The sequence below is a fragment of the Pelodiscus sinensis genome, chromosome 5 (assembly GCF_049634645.1).
Source record: "Pelodiscus sinensis isolate JC-2024 chromosome 5, ASM4963464v1, whole genome shotgun sequence".
NCBI classification, from domain to species: Eukaryota; Metazoa; Chordata; order Testudines; family Trionychidae; genus Pelodiscus; species Pelodiscus sinensis.
In genome coordinates, this window is record NC_134715.1 from 13,942,222 (window position 1) to 13,967,209 (window position 24,988).

General features: G+C 43.0%; 1 protein-coding gene across 15 annotated transcripts in view; it reads left to right on the forward strand.

Annotated features, from left to right (window-relative positions):
- PTPN13 (protein tyrosine phosphatase non-receptor type 13) overlaps positions 1 to 24,988 on the forward strand; it is a 238,698-nt gene that overhangs the window by 83,721 nt on the left and 129,989 nt on the right. For all 15 annotated transcript variants that reach the window (XM_075929542.1, XM_075929544.1, XM_075929547.1 and 12 more), the window contains exons 5-7: positions 4,969 to 5,154; positions 7,709 to 7,802; positions 22,136 to 22,699. In XM_075929542.1, coding sequence (XP_075785657.1) covers positions 4,969 to 5,154; positions 7,709 to 7,802; positions 22,136 to 22,699 — 844 coding nt within the window. The remainder of the gene's footprint in view (positions 1 to 4,968; positions 5,155 to 7,708; positions 7,803 to 22,135; positions 22,700 to 24,988) is intronic.

Here is a 24,988-nt window from a genome sequence, read left to right on the forward strand (position 1 = left end):
GGGGCAGCCTAGCTTCATAGGTGATTAATCAGCCACGCCCAGTCAGTCAGCTCCATGCCCTGAGCCTCTGACTGGATGGGTCTGATTAATCACCTGTGAAGCTGGGATACCACACAGCTTAGAAGGGGAAAGAAACACTGGTCCTGGGCCCCTCCTCTGCATTGTGCCACCTCTCCCTTCTCCCTGTTCTGGCAGCATGGCAGCTTCCCAGCTCCTGGCCTCTTGGGGATCCCAGCTCGGCTGCACTCCGGGCTCCTGCCCCCCTTCTCTGCATCATGCCAGCCTCCCTGATTGCATTGTGGTAGATGAGTTGCATAATAAGATACAGTTCCCATTCTGAATTATTAACAGTTTATATAGACAGGACTGACAAAAATGTGAGAATAATTAAGTATTATGAATCCCATTTGACCTAACGGCAAACTGAGACCTAGATTAAGACTGTAACTTGTCCAGTATCATCCTGGAAGTTTGTGGCAGACCTAGGAATTGATTCCTAATCCAGTGCCTTAACCGTGAGACCAAAGACCAATGATTATTATGTATTATTTGTATTATTATTGTGCTCATGATGGGCTGTGACTCCATGTTGCTATGCCTTACACAATTACAGAATAAAAGGACAGTCCCGCCCTGAGGGGCTCGCAATTCTTTTTTTTAGTTTGTACATTCTGTAGCTGATGGTAAAGGCCAGTTTGTGGCTCACTGGGCAGTGGTTCCCATCCTTTTTTATACCAAGGACTGACAAACTCATTCAAAAAGTGTTGGCGGACCAGCAAGTAAATATTTGCATATTCACTATTGTAATATTAAGAGGTCGTGTTATTTTAAATTGCATCTGTATGCACACAATACATGTCATTGTAAGTCACTCCACAGGTGGCAGAAATGCACATAAAACAGCCCCGTGAAGTGTCTGTGTCTGAAGCAGAAATGATGGGCATGATTAGCCACCCAGATCTTTGTAGCTCAATATTATCTCCAATGAATATAGTTTGATGAGTGAAATCAAGAGAGGAAGATTAGGGCTCAGGATAGCTGTATTTTGTTTTGAGATGAGAGGCTCAAAGAGCCATGTTTTCAGTTTATGGGGCCCTGTTCAGTTACCTGAGGCTGCCTGCTGCCCCTCACCCCCAATGTGGCTTTAAAGGGGCTCAGGGCTTCTCAGGGCTTCCCTCACCCCCTGCCCTGTGCAGCTCCTTCTGGCAACCGCTGTACATGTGGTGCTTGGCCCCGCCACATAGCAATCGCTGGAGCTGGAACTGGGGCCACGGGTAGGCTGCCCTAGTAGAGACAGCCTCACTGTGGCCCTGGTTCCAGCCACACCACACCCAACTACACCCCTTTCACCCTGTTGCTCCATGCGATGTGGTAGGGAATTCCCTGGGAACCCCAGGCTGCGGGACTAAATAAATGCTGGGGGCATGGCCTGGCAATGGGTGGTGGCCTGTCAGATGGGTTTGCAGTCCACCACCGGTCCAGAGAGTGGAGGTTGGGAACCGTTGCTCTAGGGGGTATACAAGTTGAGAGAAGAGCCTACAGATACAGCTCTTTTGGGCTCTAGTTTCTGGGATTATGCCCAATGCCTTGTCCTTTATATACTTGATGATCGGGATTTGAAGAGACCTAGTGCAGGTAATGATACCAGATTCCATAAAGGAAGAGAATGTGATTTCACTCCTGCATCCAGCAGAGCAAGGCTTACCTTGGAGAAAGCTAACTGTGCTCATTATAAGGATGGAATGTCTACCATATGCTATTGGAGTGTGCATCGCTACACAGCAATTCTATAACCCCTTCAGCCCTGGCTGTTGCTTATTATATATCCCTACTACAGACTACTCTTTTCTTTGTGTCTTCTTTCCATGTGTGTTTCTTTCTGTGAATGTGTGTATGTGAATATACAAGCAGTAGAGATTGCAAAATATTTCTGTTGTGGGCTTTTCCCTTTGGCTGTGTCTACATTGGCAAGATTTTGCGCAAAAGTCTTTGCACAAGAACACTGATGTTCTAATGTATAAAATCAGTGCTTCTTGTGCAAATACTTTGACGCTCCTGCTCAGGGATAAGCCCTTTTGCGCAACTGATCTTGCGCAAGAGGCCAGTGTAGACAGGCAACGTTAATTTCTTGCGCAAGAAAGCCCTATGGCTAAAATGACCATAGGAGCTTTCTTGCGCAAGAGAGCGTCTACACTGGCACGTATGCTTTTGCGCAAAAGCACATCTCTTGCGCAAAGGCACATGCTAGTGTAAACGCTCTCTTGCGCAAATACTTTAATGCAAAAACTCTTGCGTTAAAAGTATTTGCGCAAAATCTTACCAATGTAGACATAGCCTTTATATTCTCCTTTTATAATCAGAATAAGAAGAACTGGGGAGAAATAGGAGGCAGAAATCACCTCGGAAAGAGACCAGATATGGATCATTGCCACTCATTGGGGGGAGGGGAAGGGGACTTTTAGAAAGTTGTGAGCCACTGAAGACAGAAAGTTACAGTAGGAACACTGAGGCTACATCTAGACTGGCATGATTTTCCGGAAATGCTTTTAACGGAAAAGTTTTCCGTTAAAAGCATTTGCAGAAAAGAGCGTCTAGATTGGCATGGACGCTTTTCCGCGAAAGCACTTTTTGCAGAAAAGCATCCGTGCCAATCTAGACGCGCTTTTCCGCAAAAAAGCACCAATCGCCATTTTTGCGATCAAGGCTTTTTTGCGCAAAACAAATCTGAGCTGTCTACATTGGCCCTTTTGCGCAAAACTTTTGCGCAAAAGGACTTTTGCCCGAACGGGAGCAGCATAGTATTTCCACAAGAAGCACTGATTTCTTACATGAGATCGTCAGTGTTCTTGCGGAAATTCAAGCAGCCAGTGTAGACAGCTGGCAAGTTTTTCCGCAAAAGCAGCTTGCCAGTCTAGACACAGCCCGAGGGAATTGGCTATAATTGTGAGCACTTTACCTGTTTCTAAAAGAAAATGAACTGTTGTTATCCTAAAATAGAGCAACTTTCATGCGGTGAATTTATCATCCTCTTCCTGTAAGTATGTGGTAAGTGCTAGTAAATAACATTCCAGCAGAGGTCACAGATTGACTATATACAAAATTAAAACCCTTAAATCATCACTATTTAATTTGTCTTTAATCCTGACATTTTTTTCAGTGTAATACAGGTGTAAGATGTACAATTTATAAATGGTTGCTGATCTTGATTGCTTTCTTTTAGCTGATGAGAGTGTTGTTTTAGCTTCTCTACTATGATTCCAGAGAAAGAAATTTTCCCTTAAAAATTTACTGCAATCCCGGAATGCCTATTGGTGTGTATATGATAAAAGCCTATATTAATTCAGTATGTTAAATCAGACTGATGCAGAACACATTTTTATAAGGTTAGACCTCCCTGGTCCGGCAACGTTAGGACCTGACTGGTCCCGAACGAGACACTTTACTGGACCAGGGAAGATGTTCCCTGCCACTGGCCCTGAGCCAGCTGGCCCCCTGCCTCTGGCCCCCAAGCTCTCCAGGCTGTCCGCCCTGCTGCCACTGGTCCCTCAGGGCTGTCAAGAGTGTCAGGGGTTCTCCAGCCCCTGGCCCTGTGCTGCTGTGGTTCCTTGGCCCTGTGCTGCTGAGGGTGGCCAGGTTTCCCTAGTTCTGTGCTGCTGCATGCTGCCGCAGTTCTCTGGCCCCATGCTGCCATGGGTGTCTAGATTTCCCTGGCTCTGCGCTACAGCAGGCTGTCAGGATTCTCCAGCCCCATGCTGCTGCGGGCAGACAAGCTTCTTCTTCCTCTGGCTCCATGCTGTCACAGGCTGCTGGGGTTCTCCAGCCAGTGCCCAGCACTTTTGTAGGGCTCTGGTCCCACTGCCCTCAGCTGGGCTGCTGGCCCTCCTAACATTAAGCTTCTGGGCTCTCTGGTCCAGGAGTATTTGTGGTCCTGCCAGACCATGGATATTGCCAGACTGGAGAGTACTGGTTTTCAGAGGTTCAACCTGTAGTAAGCTTAAAAATAAATGGAAGGAAACACTATGAAATTTAGTGTGCTCAGTAAAGAGCTACACATGACAGGACATGTATGCCTTTGATAACCGCACACCTTGGGTGCATAGTGAGACACAGTGTTGAAGGTCAAGTGCCTACAGTGTCTGGGAAGTGGTGTTATCACTGACTGCTCCATACCCTGGAGTGTGATTGCACTTAAAATATGATAGGATTGACTCTTTGGATGGGGAAAAATTAAGGCTAAGTAGTTCCTAATCCTATGGGTATTGTTCCATAATTGCAAGGGCTTTACTTATTTAGCCAATCACTTTGTTTCCTCAGTCCTACCCTTTTCTTAACAGTTTCTTAAAACTTTTCTGGACTTTGGAAAGGATTTTAACATTTGATAATCTTGAATAATAAGTGCCATTGCTAATAGAATTGCTAATCGTGAGGTACTTGGTGAGCCAATCTTAACACCTTTCTAACAATGACAATACAAATCCGGTTGAAGTAAAAGTTGGGACTAGCTAAAGGATGATAGAAGCCTTTTTAGTACACTTCTCAAAGCTCATCAGCAAGTTCCTACAAATACCGGCTCCAAATATCTTATGGTTAGCAGATATAATGAGTATAGTTATTATTCAAGACTGTGTTTTAAAAACTGTAATTAGCCCTAACATCTTTAGTAGGTAATATTATTATACTTGAATTGCAGACTGTGTGATGAGCCTAGGATGAAACAGGTTAGTGACAAAGCCAACATTTAGATCCAGGATCCTGAATTGCAGTCCCCTGTACCATAACCTCTAGATCATTCTGCTTTCCCTATCACTGAGATTTTTTCAGTTGAAGTGTATCAGGTGGAATTTTCAGAAATACCAAAATGCATTAATATTGAAAGTAATTTGAAACTTTACAAAATCAACCTATTTGTAAATTTGGCTTATAGATACTTAAGTATTGTTGTTTAATCCTTCTCTCCTCTGTAATTAGCCTATCAAGCTTGGGGATCACCTAAACAGCATACTGCTTGGCATGTGCGAAGATGTTATGTATGCCCGTGTGACTGTACGGACTGTGCTGGATGCCTGCAGTGCCCACATAAGGAATAGTAATTGTGCACCGTCTTTCTCCTACGTGAAACAGTTGGTTAAACTAGTTCTGGGAAGCCTCTCTGGGGTAAGTGTTTACAAGCAGCTAAGCTCTAACTGAGAATTGCAAAAACATAGTGAAGAAATTGGTTCAGTTTCCCTCCAACCAGTCTTGCTTCTTATCTGTATCTTTTCCTAACTTTATAAAAGAGAGAGACAGTCTAAAAATTACACTTCTTTCTGCATGTTTTTACCTGCTTTTGTCACAAGCTGCACCAGAAAGAGTTTGTGCAAGTGGTCACAGTCACAGTCACAATTTCCCCAGTAATGTCAATTTTTCCATTATTTTGGGTCTTCCACACAGCAGTGGGGAGAAACATTTTTTTTTTAAATAGGCAAATGTGATTATAGAAAACAAAAGTTTGAATAGATGCTATGGGACAGGTGTTTAACACATTTGTTTTAGCTAACTGGATTTCTCTTATATGTATTAAATTCTCTTTTGGACAGTTATTTATTGAGGGAAATAAGGGAATTTGTCATCAGACTTCTGAATTCTTGTCAGAATCTGCTAGCTGTCAGCCATTAGTACTGTGAGGGAATTCATAACATGACAGCTACATTTGTTATTTTCATATATAAAATATACTACATTATTTCAGCTCACAAAATTATTGTTCCTGATTGGAAACCTCTCCCTTCACTATGATTTTACGTCACATTCATATAATGGTTAATTTTAGGACTCTGAATTGAGATGGAGCTTGCTAACTGTTAATGATGCCAAACAGTACTTCCAGTATTTTCATTTAAAGAATATCTCTCATACCGGCAATCAGATCACTCTGTCAAAGTAGTTCTACAGAATAGCTGGAGCATATATATTGGATGCTGTGAGTCTGATTTGCCACTATGTTACCACAGTTTTATACTTAATTCAATGATGGTGTAAAAATGGATCCTGAGCACGTGACCAGTATGATCACAGAAAAGTGCATTGCTTGATATCCTTTTTCTAGAGATGAGAGATTCCAGTGCTGTCAGGGCCTTGCTAATCTGGTTGGCAAATTTCTGCATGAGGAGATGCTCAATTTAATCTCCAGCAGTTGCTGATTCCATACTCACAGCCTCTCAAAAGAGAGCAAGAGCTGTGAGGCATACTCTAGTTTCTGTCAACCTAAGCATGGTAGCTGAATCTTTTTAGTGATTGAAAGTATGGTATCTGAGCTTCTCCATGGTAATTCTCAATGTAGCTGTTCTTCTGCAATGCAGAGCAAGAGAGTCCCACCAGTCTGAAGCTTTTAAAATTGGTTTGGACTGTGACCTAGATAAGCAATAAGTAGAGTGCAGAGCGTTACTTTGAATATTCTTAATGATGTCTCTTGCTAAACAGATGAGTCCCAGAGAACAGTGTATAGAATAGCATTAGACTGGAAGCAACAAAGATATGAATTACTTTGATCAGCCATTCATCTTGGCCAGTATTGATGGGAAACCTAGTAGTGGCAAAACAAGCCTAAAGTTCCAGGATCAAAGGTGAATCCATCAAAAGCCCCTCTTTGTTCACCACCTTAATAAGTGAGAAGGGGTGTTAAAAAGACTTTGGTTGAGGTATTGTTTGTTGTGTTCCTGTTAGTTCTGTTTCCCTCGATCAATCAACATTACCCATGTGATACTTGAACATAGCCTTAGCCAGCTGTCTTTCATATCCCTGTTTTACCAAGTTACTGGAATATCTGAGTCCCACATTGTCATCTGAAGAAGTGGGTTGTGTCCATAAAAGCTCATGATGCTATTTATATATTTTGGTTAGTCTCTGAGGTGATATAGGACCATTGTTGTTTTCTAAGGGTGTGTATGGAGGGGGATTATTTTGTTTTTGGCTACTGACTAATATGGCTACCCCTCGGTAATTTTAATAGATAGAAAATAGCTTGATTTTGCACAAGGTGTTATCCTAATTCTGATGGTTATTTTCTGATTTACAGAAAAGGTAGGTAAAAATTGTCAGCACAATTTAAAGAGATTATTTGAATTATTTGTATGCAAATATCAGATAAATATATGTACTGAATTAACATGTTTTTAAAAGAGTTGGGAAGCCGTGGTAAATTCTCAAGAGTTGGAATTTCCTTTTTTGTTTTTTGAATTATGGAAACACTGAAGGAAACACTATTAAAGCTACTGTATGGGCATCCAATATAGCTACTGTATGTCATCATGGAATATCTAAAGTTATTTTATTTCTTAATATTTCCTTATTTCTTTTCATTCTTCTACGTCCAGTTTACTGAAATGGAACACTTATGTTGTAGATTTTTGGAGTTATTTTCTATTTATTTCGAGGGGAAACTATGATGAACATATAGTGAAAAAGTATTACTAATGTAATATTAGAAGGGAAAGGTTCCTACAGAATTACTGGAGGGGAAATCCAAATTGATAATCCTAAGTCAGTGAAGAAATTCTGAATTTCCAGAAACTGTAGTGTAAGTACTGGATATTACTTCTTTTAAACATTCATTTGTCAGAGAGAGAAAATGTCCTGCTAACTGTGCTGGCCTATTGTTCTGAGGTATCCAGTCTTCACGATAATGTGGTCTTTTCTGAACAATTGACTTCATATTACTGCCTGTTTACAGGTGGATCAGCTTTCCTGCAATGGAGAAAGAAAATTGCAGACAGACAGAAGCCAGGCCATTCGGGACAGGCTAAGAGGGAAGGGCCTTCCTACAGGTAAATGTGCTTTGATGGTCAGAATGATGACAACCTCGTGGAAGAAATCTAAAATGTTTAGTCAGTCAAGTGAGTGTAGTTGGAGAGAGAGAAATCTCATATCCTCAGAAGCCTGAAAGCACTGTTCAGAGAAGTTCTTAAGTGCATGAGTAAGTCCCATTGATGGCAGGTGAATAAGAATGTGTTTACTTTAAAGACATGCAGTTCAAACTTGTGTTTATTCATGTTCCAGGTACCCATAGTACAGTGTTTCTTAAACTTTTGAAGACCGAGGAACACCAAACAATTTTTTTTATGAGGAACACCAAGGATTTTTTGTTGAGGAAAAAAAAAAAGGCGGGGGGGAGGAAGGGAAGGGGAAGTTAATGAGAGAAAAAAAAAGGTCACCTGCCCCTTTAAGGGTGGCCATTTTGAATTCTGTTGTTCTCAGCGGCACACCTCCGACTGCCTCACAGCACACCGGTGTGCCATGTGCCACAGAACACAGTTTAAGAAATACTGCCATAGTAAGATATCTGATGCAGAATAATTAACCAGTGGAACAGCTTACCAATTTGCTATCACTTGATATCTTTAAATCAAGGCTAGATGTCATCCTAAAAAATATGTTCTAGATCAACCAAAAGTTATGGTTTGAACCAGGAGTCATATGTCCTGCATTATGCAAGAGTCCAGACTAGATGATCATAATGGTCAATTCTAGCCTAAAAACACATGCAAGCAAATGTAGTGTGTCATAACTGCTCGCTTCTCAAATGGTGAACAGACATAACTGCTCAGATTTATTGTTGCGCAGAAGGTACCTAGAGTGTTTAACTCTTCACGTTATTGTCAGCTTTTGCCCATCTGCCACCACCAAACTGGGTTCAAAAGTATTTTGCTATCTGTTGTTCAGCTCTTACATATTTTACTTTTGTGTTGTTTAAAAAACATAATAGCTTGGCAGGCAGGGATAGCTACTGGGTTTGGAGTGCCACGATCGCTGCCAGGCTAGAGCTCCCCAGCCACTGGGTCTAGGGAGCTCCACTGGAGCCAGAACTCCCTACCATGCCGCCCACTTCCCCTCCCCCCCCCCCCCACACACACACTCTGGGCTCCTGGCGGAGTCTCCAGTTGCCCCTTATGGTGCTTCTGCCCTGCCACCAGACCAGATCCATGCCAGACTATAGATGTTGCCCGGGAGTCCCAGTTAAGCGAGGTACAACCTGTAGTTATGTTTTGGTTTTACTGCGTAGCTTCAGATATTGGTACGGTAGCTGAAGCCATCTCATTATACTATTTTCACGGCTCTTCAACTCAGTTCTAGTGTGCAGAAGTGTCTGTTTAATGTCTAGTGTATCTTCTCTCCTGGGACTATGCTTTGTATTTGCATGGGAAAGATGAGGTGATCTAACAGATGGAATCTGTGTGATTTATTTATAAAACATTATAGGAAAGAATAGTCTTCCCTCACCCTGCTTTTTTGCATCACTCAGTACATACAGTGGCTGCTCCTCTAAACTGCTTAAGAAAGGAATTTTTAAAATATAATTTATTCAGAATGTTCAGCTGTGATGTTGCATCTGGCTCGCTGAGGTTCTGCATATGTCCTCTCCTCCTGCCTCCCTTCCCCACAAGTATGCTCCAAGATTCCAAAAATAACAGGATTCTATCAGTGTTCATTTCTCTTGTGGTCTCATGGAGTGAAGAAAGTTTGTGTTAGGATTTCCTTGAAACAAGCTCATCAGTTGTTAAGTGATTTCTTGGTCCAAGTCAGAAATGTCTTCTATGCTATGTTGCCCTGTCCAGGACATGTCACATTGTCTAACTGTCTGTGCTATTTGCTCCCACCACCAAGTGCATGTAGTGCTTATGGAAGGTTCTGGACTGACAGGACTGAAAACTAAAGTCCTCTATCCACAGATCAAGTACATCATGGTAGCAGCAGGTACTGAAATGATAAGACCCATATAAGAATCTGGTTAAATAGAAGGAATGGATCATCACTTAGGCTGCGTTTAAATTGGCATGATTTTCTGGAAATGCTTTTAACAGAAAAGTTTTCTGTTAAAAGCATTTTCAGAACAGAGCGTCTAGATTGGCACGGACGCTTTTCCGCAAAAGCATTTTTGCAGAAAAGCGTCCGTGCCAATCTAGATGCGCTTTTCTGCAAAAAAGCCCAGATGGCCATTTTCGCGATCGGGGCTTTTTTGCGGAAAACAAATCTGAGCTGTCTACACTGGCCCTTTTACGCAAAAGCTTTGCGCAAAAGAGACTTTTGCCTGAACAGGAGCAGAATAGTATTTCCGCAAGAAGCACTGATTTCTTACAGTAGGAAGTCAGTGCTTTTGCGGAAATTCAAGCGGCTAGTGTAGACAGCTGGCAAGTTTTTCCGGAAAAGTGGCTGATTTTCTGGAAAAACTGGCCAGTCTAGACACAGCCTTAATGTATCTCAACCTGACAAAGAGTGAAAATGTGATTCAATTACTGTCTTCTCAGTCTTTGCCCTTCTCTTAGAGTTCCACCAGCAATGCAGTTGTGTGGATTTTTGTGATATGGATATGTGATTGTGAGGTAATTGAGACCTACAGTATATTTCATATGACCCTTGAGCCAGCTTTCATATGGACTAGGTTTAAGTGATACATAAGTGATTAAGTGCTCGCTGTCTTGTCGTACTTCCTTGGAGCCATTCCATTCATGCCTGCTGACAGGGAAGCAAAGTGGGTAACTGCCCCAGAGACCTGTGATTCAAAAGGACCTGAGGCTCCCAGCCATTGCTACTGGAGCAGCTGTGGTGCCTGGAGTTTCAGGACCTTTAAATCACTATCGGAGCACTCTCGCTATATTTCTCCTTACTCACACACTTGACTTGACCGTGCTTTAACTCCCACATATTCAGATGACAAGCACATAGAATGCTTTGGGTGCTGTATGAATTCTTAATTGCATTTTGAATATCTGAGCATTGCTGTGTTGAGTGAACATAATCCGATCACCTCCTTCTAAATCTGATTCTCAAATGATTACTTCAAGAAATAGTACAGTAAACTTCCGATAATCCTGCACCTTTAGGACCCAGGGGGTGCCAGATTATCAGATATGCCGGACTATCAGAAGGGGGGGCTATGAGGGGTCTGGGGTGGGGTGGGGGGAATGCTACCCCAGACCCCCTCATAGCCTTCCCTTCTGATAGTCCGGCTCTGCCCCAGGAGTCCCTGATTCAGCCGCTGCTGGTCAGTTTCAGCAGCGGCTGAATCGGGGACGCCTGCAGCAGAGCAGCTGGAGTGCTGCCGGGTTGGTCCGGTAGCGCCGACCCTTGGCGCCGCGAGACCAACCCGTCAGCACCCCAGCTGCTCTTGTCGGCGCTACTGGACCAACCCGGCAGCACCCCAGCTTCTCTGCCCCAGGTGTCCCCAAGTCAGCCACTGCAGAAACTGATCAGCGGCTGACTCCAGAAAGCCAGAGGTAGAGCTGCTCTGCCCCAGGCTTCCTGGAGTCAGCCCTGGTCAGTTTCAGCAGCGGCTTAATCAGGACGCCTGGGACAGAGCAGCTGGGGCGCTGCTGGGTTGGTCTGGTAGCGCCAAACCTCAGCGCTGCGTGGACCAACCCAGCAGCACCCCAGCTGCTCTGTCCCAGGTGTACCCAAGTCAGCTGCTGCTGAAACTGACCAGCGGCTGATTCCAGGAAGCTGGGGAAGAGCAGCTCTGTCTCGGGCTTCCTGGAGTCAGCCGCTGGTCAATTTCAGCAGCGGCTGAATCCGGGACAGCTGGGGTGCTGCCGGGTTGGTCCCGCAGCCCCGAGGGGCAGTGCTACTGGACCTACCCGGCAGCATTCCAGCTGTTCTGCCCCCTGCTTCCCGGATTCAGCGCTGGTCAGTTTTAGCAGCGGCTGAATCGGGGAAGCTGGGGGCAGAGCAGCTCCAATGGGGTCCAGCTGCCCGGAGCACTTCCGGGTTCCTGATGGTGCCGGACCATCAGGAGTGCCGGACCGTCAGATGCCGGACCATCGGAGTTTTACTGTACTTTCTCTTTCCCCTCTCTGGACAAATGGTGTGACTATATTTCAGCAACCAAAGCCACTTCTGTGCTAGGCTGATGATATTGGCAAGGTCCCCATTGGCTATAAAAACAAAATATGTGCTTACTATATTGGGTCCTTTTTCCTTCCCTGTTTTTTAAGAGATAGATTCTTTCTTTTCTCTGTTGGCAACCTGTTTATTCCCAACCCATACAGCTCACACTGCTGGTTTTCCCAACTCATCCACATTGTGTTCAAATCCTAAGGAATCCTTTTCTTCTGCCTAAGGTGCATGCCCTCCTGATTTCCAGTGTCTTCTCCCAGTCTTTCACCTCTCAGTGCTACATTTCAGTTCTGTTCTTCAATACATCTTGCTCTCAACACCATCTTCCAGTTTATAGGTTCTCCTTCCCTCTGTAGCGGTTGAACCTCACTCCTACTGTATCCCATTCCTAAGGAGTGTGTAGAATCAGCAGGGCTTGACAAATAATGCAGTCTACTCGCCCATGGCGAGTAGATTGCAACCCAGAGGAGCCAGGTTTGGGTGATCTGTGCATGCGCAGATTTCCCAGGCACACTTACATTTCCCAGGCAAACTCCCCTGTTGGCTGCTGCCTAGCCCACACCTCACCAGGGCCTTCCTTTAAATGGCAGCTGCTCTGTGCTCTGAATTCTGGGGAGGAATGGGGGAGGTTCTCTGGCAAATAGAAGCTGAAAAGTTTTGCTGGGGGTAGAGGCATCAGGTGACGCCTCCCTCAAACCCTCTTGCCCGGAGCAGACCCATGTGGAGCAGCCAGCCTGACCATCCTGGGACTGCAGCGGAAAGGAAGAAAGCCTGCCTCAGGTTCCTGCAGGTCTGCTGCCTGGCCTAGCCACCTAGTTAAAGTACCTCCCAGCCAAAACCTGCCTCTGGCATCCTACTCCTTCTCTCTCCCCAACTACCTGCCCCAGGTCACCACCCCTTCCTGCTCCAGGTCACCATCCAAACCATCTGCACCCCATTTCCCCTCTTCTTGCAGGCCACAATTCCCTCCCAGACACTGCACTCCCTTGTAGAGCCCTTCCCCCCGGCCAGAATCCTCTCCTTCTCCCGGACCTTGCAACCCAAATCCCTGCCCTAGATTACAACCCCTCCTTCATCTAAACTCCCTCTCAGACCCTGCACCCCAGTTCCCTACCCCAAGCTCCCTTCTGCACTCAACCTTCATCCCAGACTCCCCACCCCTTTCAGAGAAGTGCAGCCCTTGATCATTTGCAAAATCTTGTGGTGGCCCCCCATTAAAAATTATTACCCACCGCTGCTTTAAAATCATGTCTAATGGCTGCATCTTGAAGTTTGACTGCTTTATATTTCTACCATTCCCCTTTTATTTGTTGTAATTCGACTTGTGCCTTCTGCTTAGATTGAATGTATGCTGATTTCCTGGAGGCATTCTCTTTATTGTTGATCCAGGTGTGTCATATGCATCTCATCAAGAATAGCTTGTCCTTGTCATCAACCAGTTCTTGTGTATGCATTTTTGGAAACCTAGTAATTCAGCAGCAGTTTTGTAGATTGTTTCCTTGATGTTAATTCAGTCCACCTCAATAGTGGATGGCTGCTTGTTGATGATTAAGGAAGCATCAAGACTAAGTTGAAGCAATGTTTGTGTCTCAGGCATTTGAAGTTCACCTATATCCAACTTTTCCCAGCATACAGCAGAATGACAACATGTAGGTGGACAAAGGCTCAAGGAGATGTAATAGTGAGCCAGAGCCACACATTGCACAAGTCAACATAACATCAGAAAGATATTTTATTTTGAAATGAAATAGCAAGTCATATGCCAGTGTTTCGACCAAGGGTGCATCCAAGTTGCTTTGTATTAGTTCATCTGTTGGAAAAATGAGCTTTCAATAGCAAGTTCATGCTGTGCATAAGTTTGAAGAAAGAAAATGCCATTTGTGTTCTTGCTTCAAATACATGATGTCCAACTACCTTTGGTATGTGGTACAGTTTTGACCAACCCTAGCATTAAAATTGCGGTGTGTATGCTGCTTTGATTTAAAATGTTTTAGAGAGAACTGAATTCAGGCTATTGCAGTGTCTCCTTTTTGTTGTCTCTAGCAGACACAATGGGTGCATATACACTAAGAAGTACAAGGCACTGACCCTGTCTCAATCTAAGCTATATATATTAAAAAGATGTTATTGTATGCCTGAATAACAAAATAAATTTTATGTTGGTCAGAAGAGAAACAAGATAGGAGAAAGTACTTTAAAAGGATTGAACTATATACACAGAATGAGAATAAATATAGCCTGTATTCTAGAACTGTCAGATAAATTGCATTGACAGCATCAACGGTTACATAACATCTGATCAATTGCCTGCACTGTTTTGATAATGAACTGCTAGAGGCAAACTAATAGATGTAGCTTTTTTAGAGCCAGAGTTTGGTGATCGTGCTTGGAGGTAAATCAATGACACTATTTAGAAAGCAATGTCCTACATAGTTTAAGTAAAGATGGCAGAATTTGGCCCTTTGTTAGTAAGTGTACCAAACAAATTTGAAAATGTGGATATTGTTGCAGGCAAGTACCCTAACCACCAAATTGCAATCACCTTTGCTCTTTTTTCGTAGTTCAATGACTATTCTTTGTCATTCATAATGACCTAATAGTGCTTGGGACAGGGAATGACCATGTTTGTGCATCCTAGGAGTTAGAACATTTACCTAGCATGCAGAAGACCAAAGTACAAATCCCTCTTTCACATCAGACATAGAGGGAACTTGAACCTGCGTTTCCCACCTCCTAGATGAGTGCCTTGTCCTCTAGGCTAAAGATTATAAAGGAGGTGACATCGTGTTCCCTATCCTTGGCATCTGAGTCTTCTGATATTTGTTCTGGCTGACAATCATCAGCAAATTTATATCAAATTCATGAATAATTTTAGATTGACTAAAACTTCATTTTTCAGTAAATAAACTATTTGTCTGAAAAAAGTCACCCAACTTTAATCAGAAGTGTTTTATAATACATTTTTTGCTTTTAATTTCAGTATTTGTTTATCTCTACTCTCATCATATTTAATTATTCCATTACACATTAGAATCATGTAATTACTATCATTGCGTTTGCATTATTTACAGAATATAAAAATTGGCATTAAGATACCATCAGCTAAAGGTTAAATATCTAGATATGGTGCTAGAAAATAGATACTAGCATGCCATTGTGATGAGCATGATAGAAATAGATAAAAAGAATAGATATAAAAATAATGTAGACTGAACTGCAGAATGGGAAGAAGTAAAAAGGATTAAAGACATCTAGATAAGCAAAAAAAATGGTTTTTAAAAATGTATTGTGTTTTCACAGCTGTGAGTTTGTAGGGAAGGGGTAATATTTTGAGCACTTGTGTTAATATTGCTGTTTACTCTGTGATTTATAATGAAATGCAGGAAAAAGAAAAATATGCAAAATTCAAGTCAAGTGCAAAAAAATCCCTGTTTGCATGAAGAACTGTTCCTTCACTTAATCTGGGGGGCGGAGGTTTCCCATCCCTGAGTTAAGGGGATGCATAGACTCATTCACACAGCTCTCTCCAAAATCCTTATTTCTGTCCTGTGCTTTGTGACGAGATCACAGGAGATTGTAGTGACACTGTTTTACAGCCTAATGCCTAAATGCTAAGGCCAACACTGATTTCCCTTTGGTTATATGTTAGAGGCTGACATGGGCAGTATAAGTCAATGTGTGAATCGTTTAAGGGTGGCGTTCTAAGAATCCCAGTCAGCAGAATGAAATCAGTGTGGAAATGGGCTTCTATCAGGTATGCCTTCATGCGCTGGTCTCTGACAAGACATCCACTTCACAAACTGCTTATCTGCTCTCCTGCCGCCAGGAGCGCTATCCCAGTCCCTGGGGATGAGATATCAGTTAGGGACCTCGCTCCTCCCTTTGAGGAAAGATCAAGTGGCATGTGAGTTAAGGAATAGGAACGCACACGCTGACTGGAGGAGTCAGTCTCCTCTTTGCTGAGGCTTGACTGAAAACAGAGCACTTAGTAGGGCTTGCCAGCACTTGCCTACATGTCCATAATATACAAGCAATGCTTGAGGTTGATGTCATTCTTCTCCTCCCGTTTTCTCATTCCTATATTTGTACAGGTCATGGTCCCTTACTGAACTTACTGTCAGTATAGAATAGGCATGCTTGTTACTGTGTGAGGAGACATACCTGATGGTTTTAATACATTTGGACTCCGTTTTTGTTATTGTTCAGGAAATCATTAAACATGTGCAAGCTTTTGGGCCCTGTATGGGTCACAGATCATCCTGAAATGCAGTCATTGTATTCTATAACCATCTATTTTGGGGGCAGGAATTTCCTCACTTTCCTATAACATGATCATTCTTTCACTAGCCTTACTGCATGTATTTCATTTCAGCCTAGGCAATCTGATTTGGAAAGTAAAACAATTAGGTGAAGTAATACAGAAAGCAATTTTTCCAATAAAAAAATCTGACTTAGGATTGGAACTTGTGGGGGAAGAGAGGAAATTGGCGATTTTCACTTTGATGTCCTCCCCAACATCAAGAATCTTAATTAATGAAAATACTGAAATACATTTCTAATGTTTGAGATGTTGCTAAAGTGCACCTACCATGCTCCCATGCACTGCAGTAGTTACTCCCTTTCCTAAACCACAAAGTTTGCATATAATTCAGGGTGGGGAGAGGGGGCCATTGACAGCAACAGACTGATATATGGTGGTGTTTTGGCCTAAGGCCATTTGAAGGTCATTAATATGCAAACTGGCTGACAGCCAGTCATTGAACATTTGAGCTAGGGGCCTTCTGAATAATTAATAGCACAAATAATCAGTAGATGTAAACATGTAAGATGGTGGCCAGCCATAGATTATTTTCTTTTTTTTTTTTTTTAAATTGAGGCTTAGGGCTTTAACCCTAATTTTGGAATATTGACTTAGTTTTGTAACACTTAGTTTTAGAACTTTTTTATCCCTTTAACAAAGCCTTTCATTTTAGTATTTTCAATGACAGGAGCTTTTGTGCTCATTTGAAGACATTTAGTTTCTTCTGAAGCTTAGAACAGTAAAATGGTATGACTGTAAGGATAAGAAGAGCTCATTTATCATGCCAGGTGTTTCTCAAGCCAAAATGGTAACAAGAAAAGAGTAGAGAGCCAAAGCTTAAGGATACAAATCAGTTAGTTTTCAAAGTGTTTGTAGAAACACTTAGAGCACTCAGTAAAATGCTATAAAAAATAATAGACTCACTAGAAGCTCAGCAGGAGCCTAATGTGTGTCTTGAGGAGAGTTGATCAACTCTCTAACAAAGGGCAGCAGTTTAGATTCCAGAACTCTTTCACAATAGAAGGTTCAACGCAACAGATTACTTTGTGCTCAAGGATTGTTTTCTTTTGTGAAGAGGACTTCAAGGCTGACTCAGAGGGAGGAAATATAGGCTAATATCTCATCTGGGTTATTTTAAAAGTTCACTCTGAGGGCGCATCTACACTGCACCATTTTTCCAGAAGGTCCGGGACAGCATGCGGTGGCAGGGCCAGATGTGGGCAGAGCTGCTGCAGCAAGGCCACAACATATGTGTGACCATCTGGGAGCTTCTCACCTACCCGGCTCCAGTCCCTGCTCTCCACTCCCATGCCTGAACCTGCTCCTCTGATGCCAAACTTTAATTAGAAGCCAACAGTTTCCACCTGCCTATCACAGCAAGGGGAGGGGGAGGACAAAGGGGAACTGGAAAAAAAAAGCCTCACTCACAAACACAGGGGAAAAAACAAACAAACAAAAACAAAAAAGAACACACACCAACCCTCACTCACAAACACAAGCTAAGCACATGACAAGAAAGCCCCAAACACAACACACACTTCCCTCAAGAGTCCTGTATTTGCTTCTCCTCTACCTGGAAGGCTCCCTCTCTGAAGCCTCACTCAAAAACAGAGAAGGGGGGGAGGGGAAACCACTACCACACACCAACAAACAAGATGGGATGAAGATGGACAGCCTGTGGTGGGTAAAGAACAGGTTAGGAACTATTTAGAAAAGCTAAACGTACACAAATCCATGGGTACGGACTTAATGCATCCGAGGGTACTGAGGGAGTTGGCAAATGTCATTGAGGAGCCTTTGGCCATTATCTTTGAAAAGCCGTGGAGATCAGGAGAGATCCCGGATGATTGGAAAAAGGCAAATGTAGTGCCCATCTTCAAAAAAGGGAAGAAGGATGATCCAGAGAATTATAGGCCGGTCAGTCTTACCTCGGTTCCTGGAAAAATCATGGAAGGGATCCTTAAATAATCCATTTTGAGGCACTTGGAAGAGAGGAAAGTGATTAGGAATAGTCAGCATGGATTCACAAAGGGAAAGTCGTGCCTGACCAATCTGATTAGCTTCTCTGATGAGGTAACTGGCTCTGTGGACATGGGAAAGTCAGTGGATGTGATATACCTTGACTTTAGCAAGGCTTTTGATACGGTCTCCCACAATATTCTTGCCAGCAAGTTAAGGGAATGTGGATTGGACAAATGGATAGTAAGATGGATAGAAAGATGTCGGGCCCAGCGGGTAGTGATCAATGACTCGATGTCAGGATGGCGGTCCATTTCCAGCGGAGTGCCCCAAGGTTGGGTTCTAGGACCAGTTTTGTTCAATATCTTTATTAATGACCTGGATGAGGGGATGGATTGCACCCTCAGCAAGTTTGCAGATGACACTAAGCTGGGGGGAGAGGTAGATACACTTGAGGGCAGAAATAGGGTCCAGAGTGACTTAGACAAATTGGAGGATTGGGCCACAATAAATCTGATGAGGTTCAACAAGGACAAGTGCAGAGTCCTGAACTTGGGACGGAAGAATCCCAAGCATAGTTACAAGCTGGGGACCAACCAATTAAGTAGTAGTTCTGCAGAAAAGGACCTGGGGGTTACAGTGGATGAGAAGCTGGATATGAGTCAACAGTGTGCCCTTGTAGCCAAGAAGGCTAATGGCATATTAGGTTGCATTAAGAGGAGCATTGCCAGCAGATCCAGAGATGTCATTATTCCCCTTTATTCAGCTTTGGTGAGGCCACATCTGTAGTATTGTGTCCAGTTCTGGGCCCCCCACTACAAAAAGGATGTGGACACATTGGAGAGGGTCCAGCGGAGGGCAACCAAAATGATTAGGCAGCTGGAGCATATGAGTTATAAGGAGAGGCTGAGGGAGTTAGGTATGTTTAGTCTGCAGAAGAGAAGAGTGAGGGGTGATTTGATAGCAGCCTTCAACTTTCTGAAGGGAGGTTCCAAAGAGGATGGAGAGAGGCTGTTCTCAGTAGTGACAGATGGTAGAACAAAGAGCAATGGTCTCAAGTTGTGGTGGGAGAGGTCCAGGTTGGATATTAGGAAAAACTATTTCCCTAGGAGGGTGGTGAAGCACTGGAATGGGTTCCCTAGGGAAGTAGTGGAGTCTCCATCCCTATAGGTGTTTAAGTCTCGGCTTGACAAAGCTCTGACCAGGTTGATTTAGTTGGGAATGGTCCTGCCTAGAGCAGGGGGCTGGACTTGATGACCTCCTGAGGTCTCTTCCAGCTCTATGGTTCTATGATTCTATGATTCCCCATTTCCAGGTTCTCAGCCCTCCCTTCTTCCCAATGTACTTCTATCCCAAATAAGCAATTTAAAAAAAAACACAAAACATGTTTTTTATTGTGTCTGCAGGAGAGAGGAGTGGAGGGGTTGCTGGAGGAAAGGCAGAGAGGGGAATGGCACAGGCACCTAGTGGGGAGCTCCTGGGAAGAGTTACTGGCGTCCTTGAGAGAAACTCTCCCTTAGGGTCTTCCGGATGCTCACCCCTCGCCTGCTAGGCCTTCTGGATGACGGCTGTGTGTGGCTGCTCGAAGGCCCATCCCTCCTGGTTCGCCTCTGCCCCCCATCTTGGAAGGAAGGACTCCCCTTTCCTCACCATGATGTTGTGGAGAACACAACATGCGGATATCACTTGGGGGATGATGTGCTCCTCCACATCCAGCAGGTCAGGAGGCACCTGAACTGCGCCTTCAAGCGCCCGGAGGTGCATTCGGACAGCGTGTGGGCCCTGGAGAGGTGGCCACTGAATTGGTCCTTGCTTGGGTCCAGGTGTATGACTTCATCAGCCATGGCATGTTGAATGGCACAATTGCATTTCAACATCCTTGATCCTGATGTTACACTCAGGGAAGAAAGTGCCAGCCTACAGTGTCATGCGCCTTCCCCAACCAGCCGACGCCAGGGGGATGGCGGGTCGCATCTGGGGTACGTCTAGACTACATGGCTCCATCGACAGAGCCATGTAAAATAGTTTGCTCGGCATAGTCAAAGAAGCGGGGAGTTAAATAATCCCCGCTTCATTAAAATAAAAATGGCTACCGCGCTGTGCCAACGATCAGCTGATCCGGGCACTATGGTTGCCAAGTGTCCAGTATTTTCACCTCCTGACCAATAAAAAAATCAGAAAATATCGGACATTTTAGGTGTCCGGTATTTTCTGAATTTTTTTTACCAGACAGGAGGCGAAAATACCAGACTGTCCGGGCCAATGCCGGACACCTGGCAACCCTAATTGTAGAGCTTACAGCAGCGTGGATGCAGCTACAGCACTGTCAACTCTGAAGTGTGGCCATGCATGTACTGTGTAGTTTGTAGGATCTACAAAGTAACAAAGTGCTCCTAAGGATTTTGTGTTTGTGAAATTGGGCCCATAGTTTCCTGAAGGTTTCATGACAAAAACGTAAACTTTCACTGAAAGTTTTCAGTAATAGTGGGGTAATGCTGAGGTTAAGTAAAGTTTAGCATTCTTCCAAGTACATTTGTAGAAGAAATATCTTATTTCATATGATTATGTTTAAGTAATTTCAAAATAGCTTACTTGCCTGAAATGCTACCTTAATGTAAATCATAAATGCTCCTACAGTTATTCTGTTCTTGAAAATTCTGAGTGCTTACTATAAGTTTAGAAAGCTAATCAAGAGGTCTAACATTTTCCAAAATATTAATTACTATAAGATCCAGGATGTTTTAAATTCCAAGTTACGTAGTCACCTCGTACTGCAGCCAATATAGTAGTGTATCCAGTTAAGTAGAACAAAACTAGACTTGTCATAACACAATAAAACTGTGGATTTTTCCTTTAGAGCAGGTGGGAGGGGGAGGATTATGTAAAAGATAATGCAAATATTTTCAGGAATGCTTCCAATTATTTTTAAAAGACCATTATTTGATGGGAGAAAACTCTCTTAAAATCTTAAAATATATTTATTTCACCTTGTATGTTTTAAAGTATTATAAGCAGGCTCGTACCAAATTCACAGTCCATTTTGGTCATAGCATTTTAAAAATCATACATTTCATGATTTCAGATATTATAATCTGAAATGTCATGGAATTGAAATTGTAGGGTTCCTAACACAAAAAGGAGTTGTGGGCGGTCACAAGGTTATTAGAGGGCGTGTTTGTAGTACTGCTATCCTTACTTCTATGCAGCTGTGCCTTCAAAATGGGGCAGCTGGAGATAAGTGGCTGCTGGCTGGGAGCCCACCTCTGAAGGCAGAGCCACTACTAGCAGCAGCACATAAGTAAGGATGGCATGGTATGGTATTGCCACCCTTGCTTCTAGAGTGCTGCTTGCAGAGCTGGGCTCTCCATAAGCAGCTGCCACTCTCTGGTCTCCTGACTCTGAAGGCAGAAGTAAGGGTAGCATGGTATGATATTTCTACCCCCAGTTCTGCACTGTTACTGTCAGGATGGGTGCTCATCCCACAGCCACTGCTCTCTGGCTTCCTGACTCTGAAGGTAGCACAGGAGTAAGGGTGGCAGTATCATGAACCTCCCCCCCAAAATAATGTTGTAACCTCCTCCTCCCCCAACAACGCTCTTTGGGTCAGGGCCTCCAGTTTAAGAAATGCTGATCTCCCCTGTGAAATCTGTGTAGTATAGGGTAAAAGCAGACCAAAAAAAATCAGATTTCATGGTCTGTGATGTGTTTTTTCATGGCCATGAATTTTGTAGAGCCTTAATTATTAGTTATACCTCTTTACTGGGTCAGGAATTCATCCTCGGATAGTTCAAAAATCAAGAAAAATGAATGTTGGAAAGTATCTGATAACATAAGTATTGTTCTGGATTATTCATAGCTGAAGAATCCTTTAAAATAGTTTTTTCAGCATTTGCATGATAAACCAAAAGCTACCATTTTTACATAGTATGTAGCTTACAAAATCAATAACTTTAGTTGCACTCCAGTGCATGAACTGACAATGCTATGCATGATGGATTCTTCTCTTTCCAGGAAGAAGTTTAATGAGTGATGCATCAGAAGTACACAAGACTCAATTCTCTCAACAGGCTATGCTGAACAAAGGGCTTAGTAAATCTATGGGATTCCTATCCATTAGCGGAGCACCAGGTGAGGGAGACTTTTTCCGAGGCATGTCCTCAGATTACTACTCTGGACATGAAGATGCTTGCTGTTCATACCGGTGTAGAACTAACAACTTGAAGGAAAAGAATAACGTAGGAGCAGATAATTTTGCCAAATGGAAGGTTTGGGCTTCTTCCACAGACTTGCTAGGCACAACTGACAAAGCAACTGAGACAGACCATTCTGCAGAGTCTCACAGGCCCAACAGTCACTATGAAGCAGTTACAGTTCCGACTTCAGCTACCACTAGGAATAAGGACTCAAGATACTCTGATGGAAGCATAGCATTGGATGTCTTTGGCCCTCAAAAACTGGACCAGGTGTGCCCGGTGCCAGAGTCATCAACCTCTGCAGCAATATCATGTGCCTTTGACAGGATCAGAGAGAGACAGAAGAAATTGCAGGCTCTGAGAGAAGCCATGAATGTAGAAGGTTAGTGGGATTTTCTACATTATGTTGGTAAGGAGGGACTTTATGCAAAGGCTTCTTCCATTTGATTGTTATTCTTTCTTTAGTAGCTCTTGGAGGAGGTGATATTTTGCTTTTCGAGTTTTAAGTAAATAACAAAGGATTAAAATGGCTGCTGCTACAGCTACACTGGATCGGACCAGTTACCCATTTAGGCCAGTATCTTGTTTGACATTATCCCACAACAAATGCTTCAGATGAAATCGCAGGAAGCCCTGTAACAGACAATTATAGAGTAACTTTCCTTTAGGGAAAGCTTCTTTCTAACTCCCATTAATTACCTATTGGTTAATGCCTTGAAGTAGAAGAAATAATTTATATATCTTCCAAACCAGTTGGTTGGTTGCATATAAATACATTTGGATGGTCTTGATAATCTCGTTAATTTAAGTCTCAGCTTGACAAAGCCCCAACTGGGATGATTTAGTTGGGATTGGTCTTGTTATGCGCAGGGGGCTGGACTTGATGACCTTTCAGCCCTAGGATTCTATGAGTCTAATCTTTTTTGAGTTATCAGGGGTATCAAGAGGCAATGACACTCATGGGCTAACAAAGCATTTATATAAAGCATTTATAGAAAAAAAATTCTTTTTTATCAGATATGTGAGCATTCATCAAATTGTATGTAAAACCCCACAGGATTTGGCTGCATATTTTTTTTAAAAGACTTGCTAGTGTTTAGTTGTGCAAGGGACAAGTAGTATTAGTAAATAAAAGTAACACTAAGGGAAAAATTATGAACTTTAATAAGCATCATGCTTTGCTGCATAGCTTGTAAAATTAGTTACTACACAACCCAGAACAGCTATATTTAGTTGATATTCAGAGCTAGATTTCACTGCTAGGTTACTGATTTGAATCTGACTGAGGATTTGTAGTGTTGAAAAGTCATTGCAGTCTGGCTGTTGTATGGCCTTATTTATACGTAGATGGAAATTGATACTCCAGAGATCATCCAGGGGTTGTTTTAGCTAGTCTAGTAAGGACCCACTTAATCAGGGGTGGGAAAATATTGTCCCATGAGCCAGATCCAGCTTGCCAGGGTTAGCTCCTGGTGGGCTCCACTGCTTACCTGTACAAGAGCTGGTACTAGCGATTGCAACTTCTCTTGGCTGTGGATCACCGTTCCCAGCCAATCAGAGCTGCCGGAAGTGGTCTCCCAGTCCATGCTATTTCCCACTGTTCCCTTTGGCCAGGAACAGCATTCTGCAGCCAACAGGAGCTGTGATGGCTGATACCTGTGGCCATGTTGATAAATACAGGGGAGACGACATGCCAGAGGCTAACACTGGGAAAACCGCCACTGTAGTATTACCCACCCCTGTGCTACATTAACCACTGATGGTGCCCCCCGTTACCCTGGTACTCCATGGGGTCATGAGGAGTAAGGGAATTTGATGGGAGAGTTTCTCCTGTCAACCTCCCACAGCAGGGATGCCACGGTAAGTCAAGCTAAGGTACTTTGACTCCAGTTACGCTATTCACGTGGTTGGAGTTGTGTATCTTAGTTTGACTTTCTCCTCCTGTGTATAGCTGGCCTAAGACTGCCTTCATGAAATAGTTGTATCAATCCATTTTCTAGTAGGCTTGTCTAAAGCCTTATTTAAGGAAAGCAACCCCATTTAGAGAAATGGCTACATACCTTTCTGAAGTATGGCTTAAATAATAAAAATCACTACAGGGATTTCTTCTGGCCATCTTAGTAGAGATTTAGGATTGACAGGTGTGAAGATCAAACTACCTTCTTCTCACTGTAGGTGTTCCTTGCCTGTGAATTGTTAGACATGTTATTCAGATGCAGTGGGGAAACTTGACATGCCACTGCTTGTCCTTCTATCCATTTATCTTTGAGAAATGCTACATTTTTAAAGCACTAGAATGAAAGTGAGTGAAGATAAATACCTGGAGATAACCATTGTGTATATGGAATTTGACTCTTTCCCATTATAATGTATACACTAAGGTAGGAAGTGAAGGATTTTGTCATTTGAGGATCTTAGTTTAAGGAGACTATATCATCTCTTCTGTCTAGAAAAATGCAAAAATATAATAAATAAAATAAAAAGCATCAATACTTTCTGTGCCATCTAGTTACATTTTTTTAGGGTTTCTTATGTTGAAACAAAGGGTTTTTTTTCTTTAAACACTTACTTCCTTAGTTTTTAAATATCGCTATTCCTGGGAATATTATTAGAAAACCTTTAAAGCCAAGCAATGCTAATCTAATATAACAACCCAGCAGTCAGTCTTTGA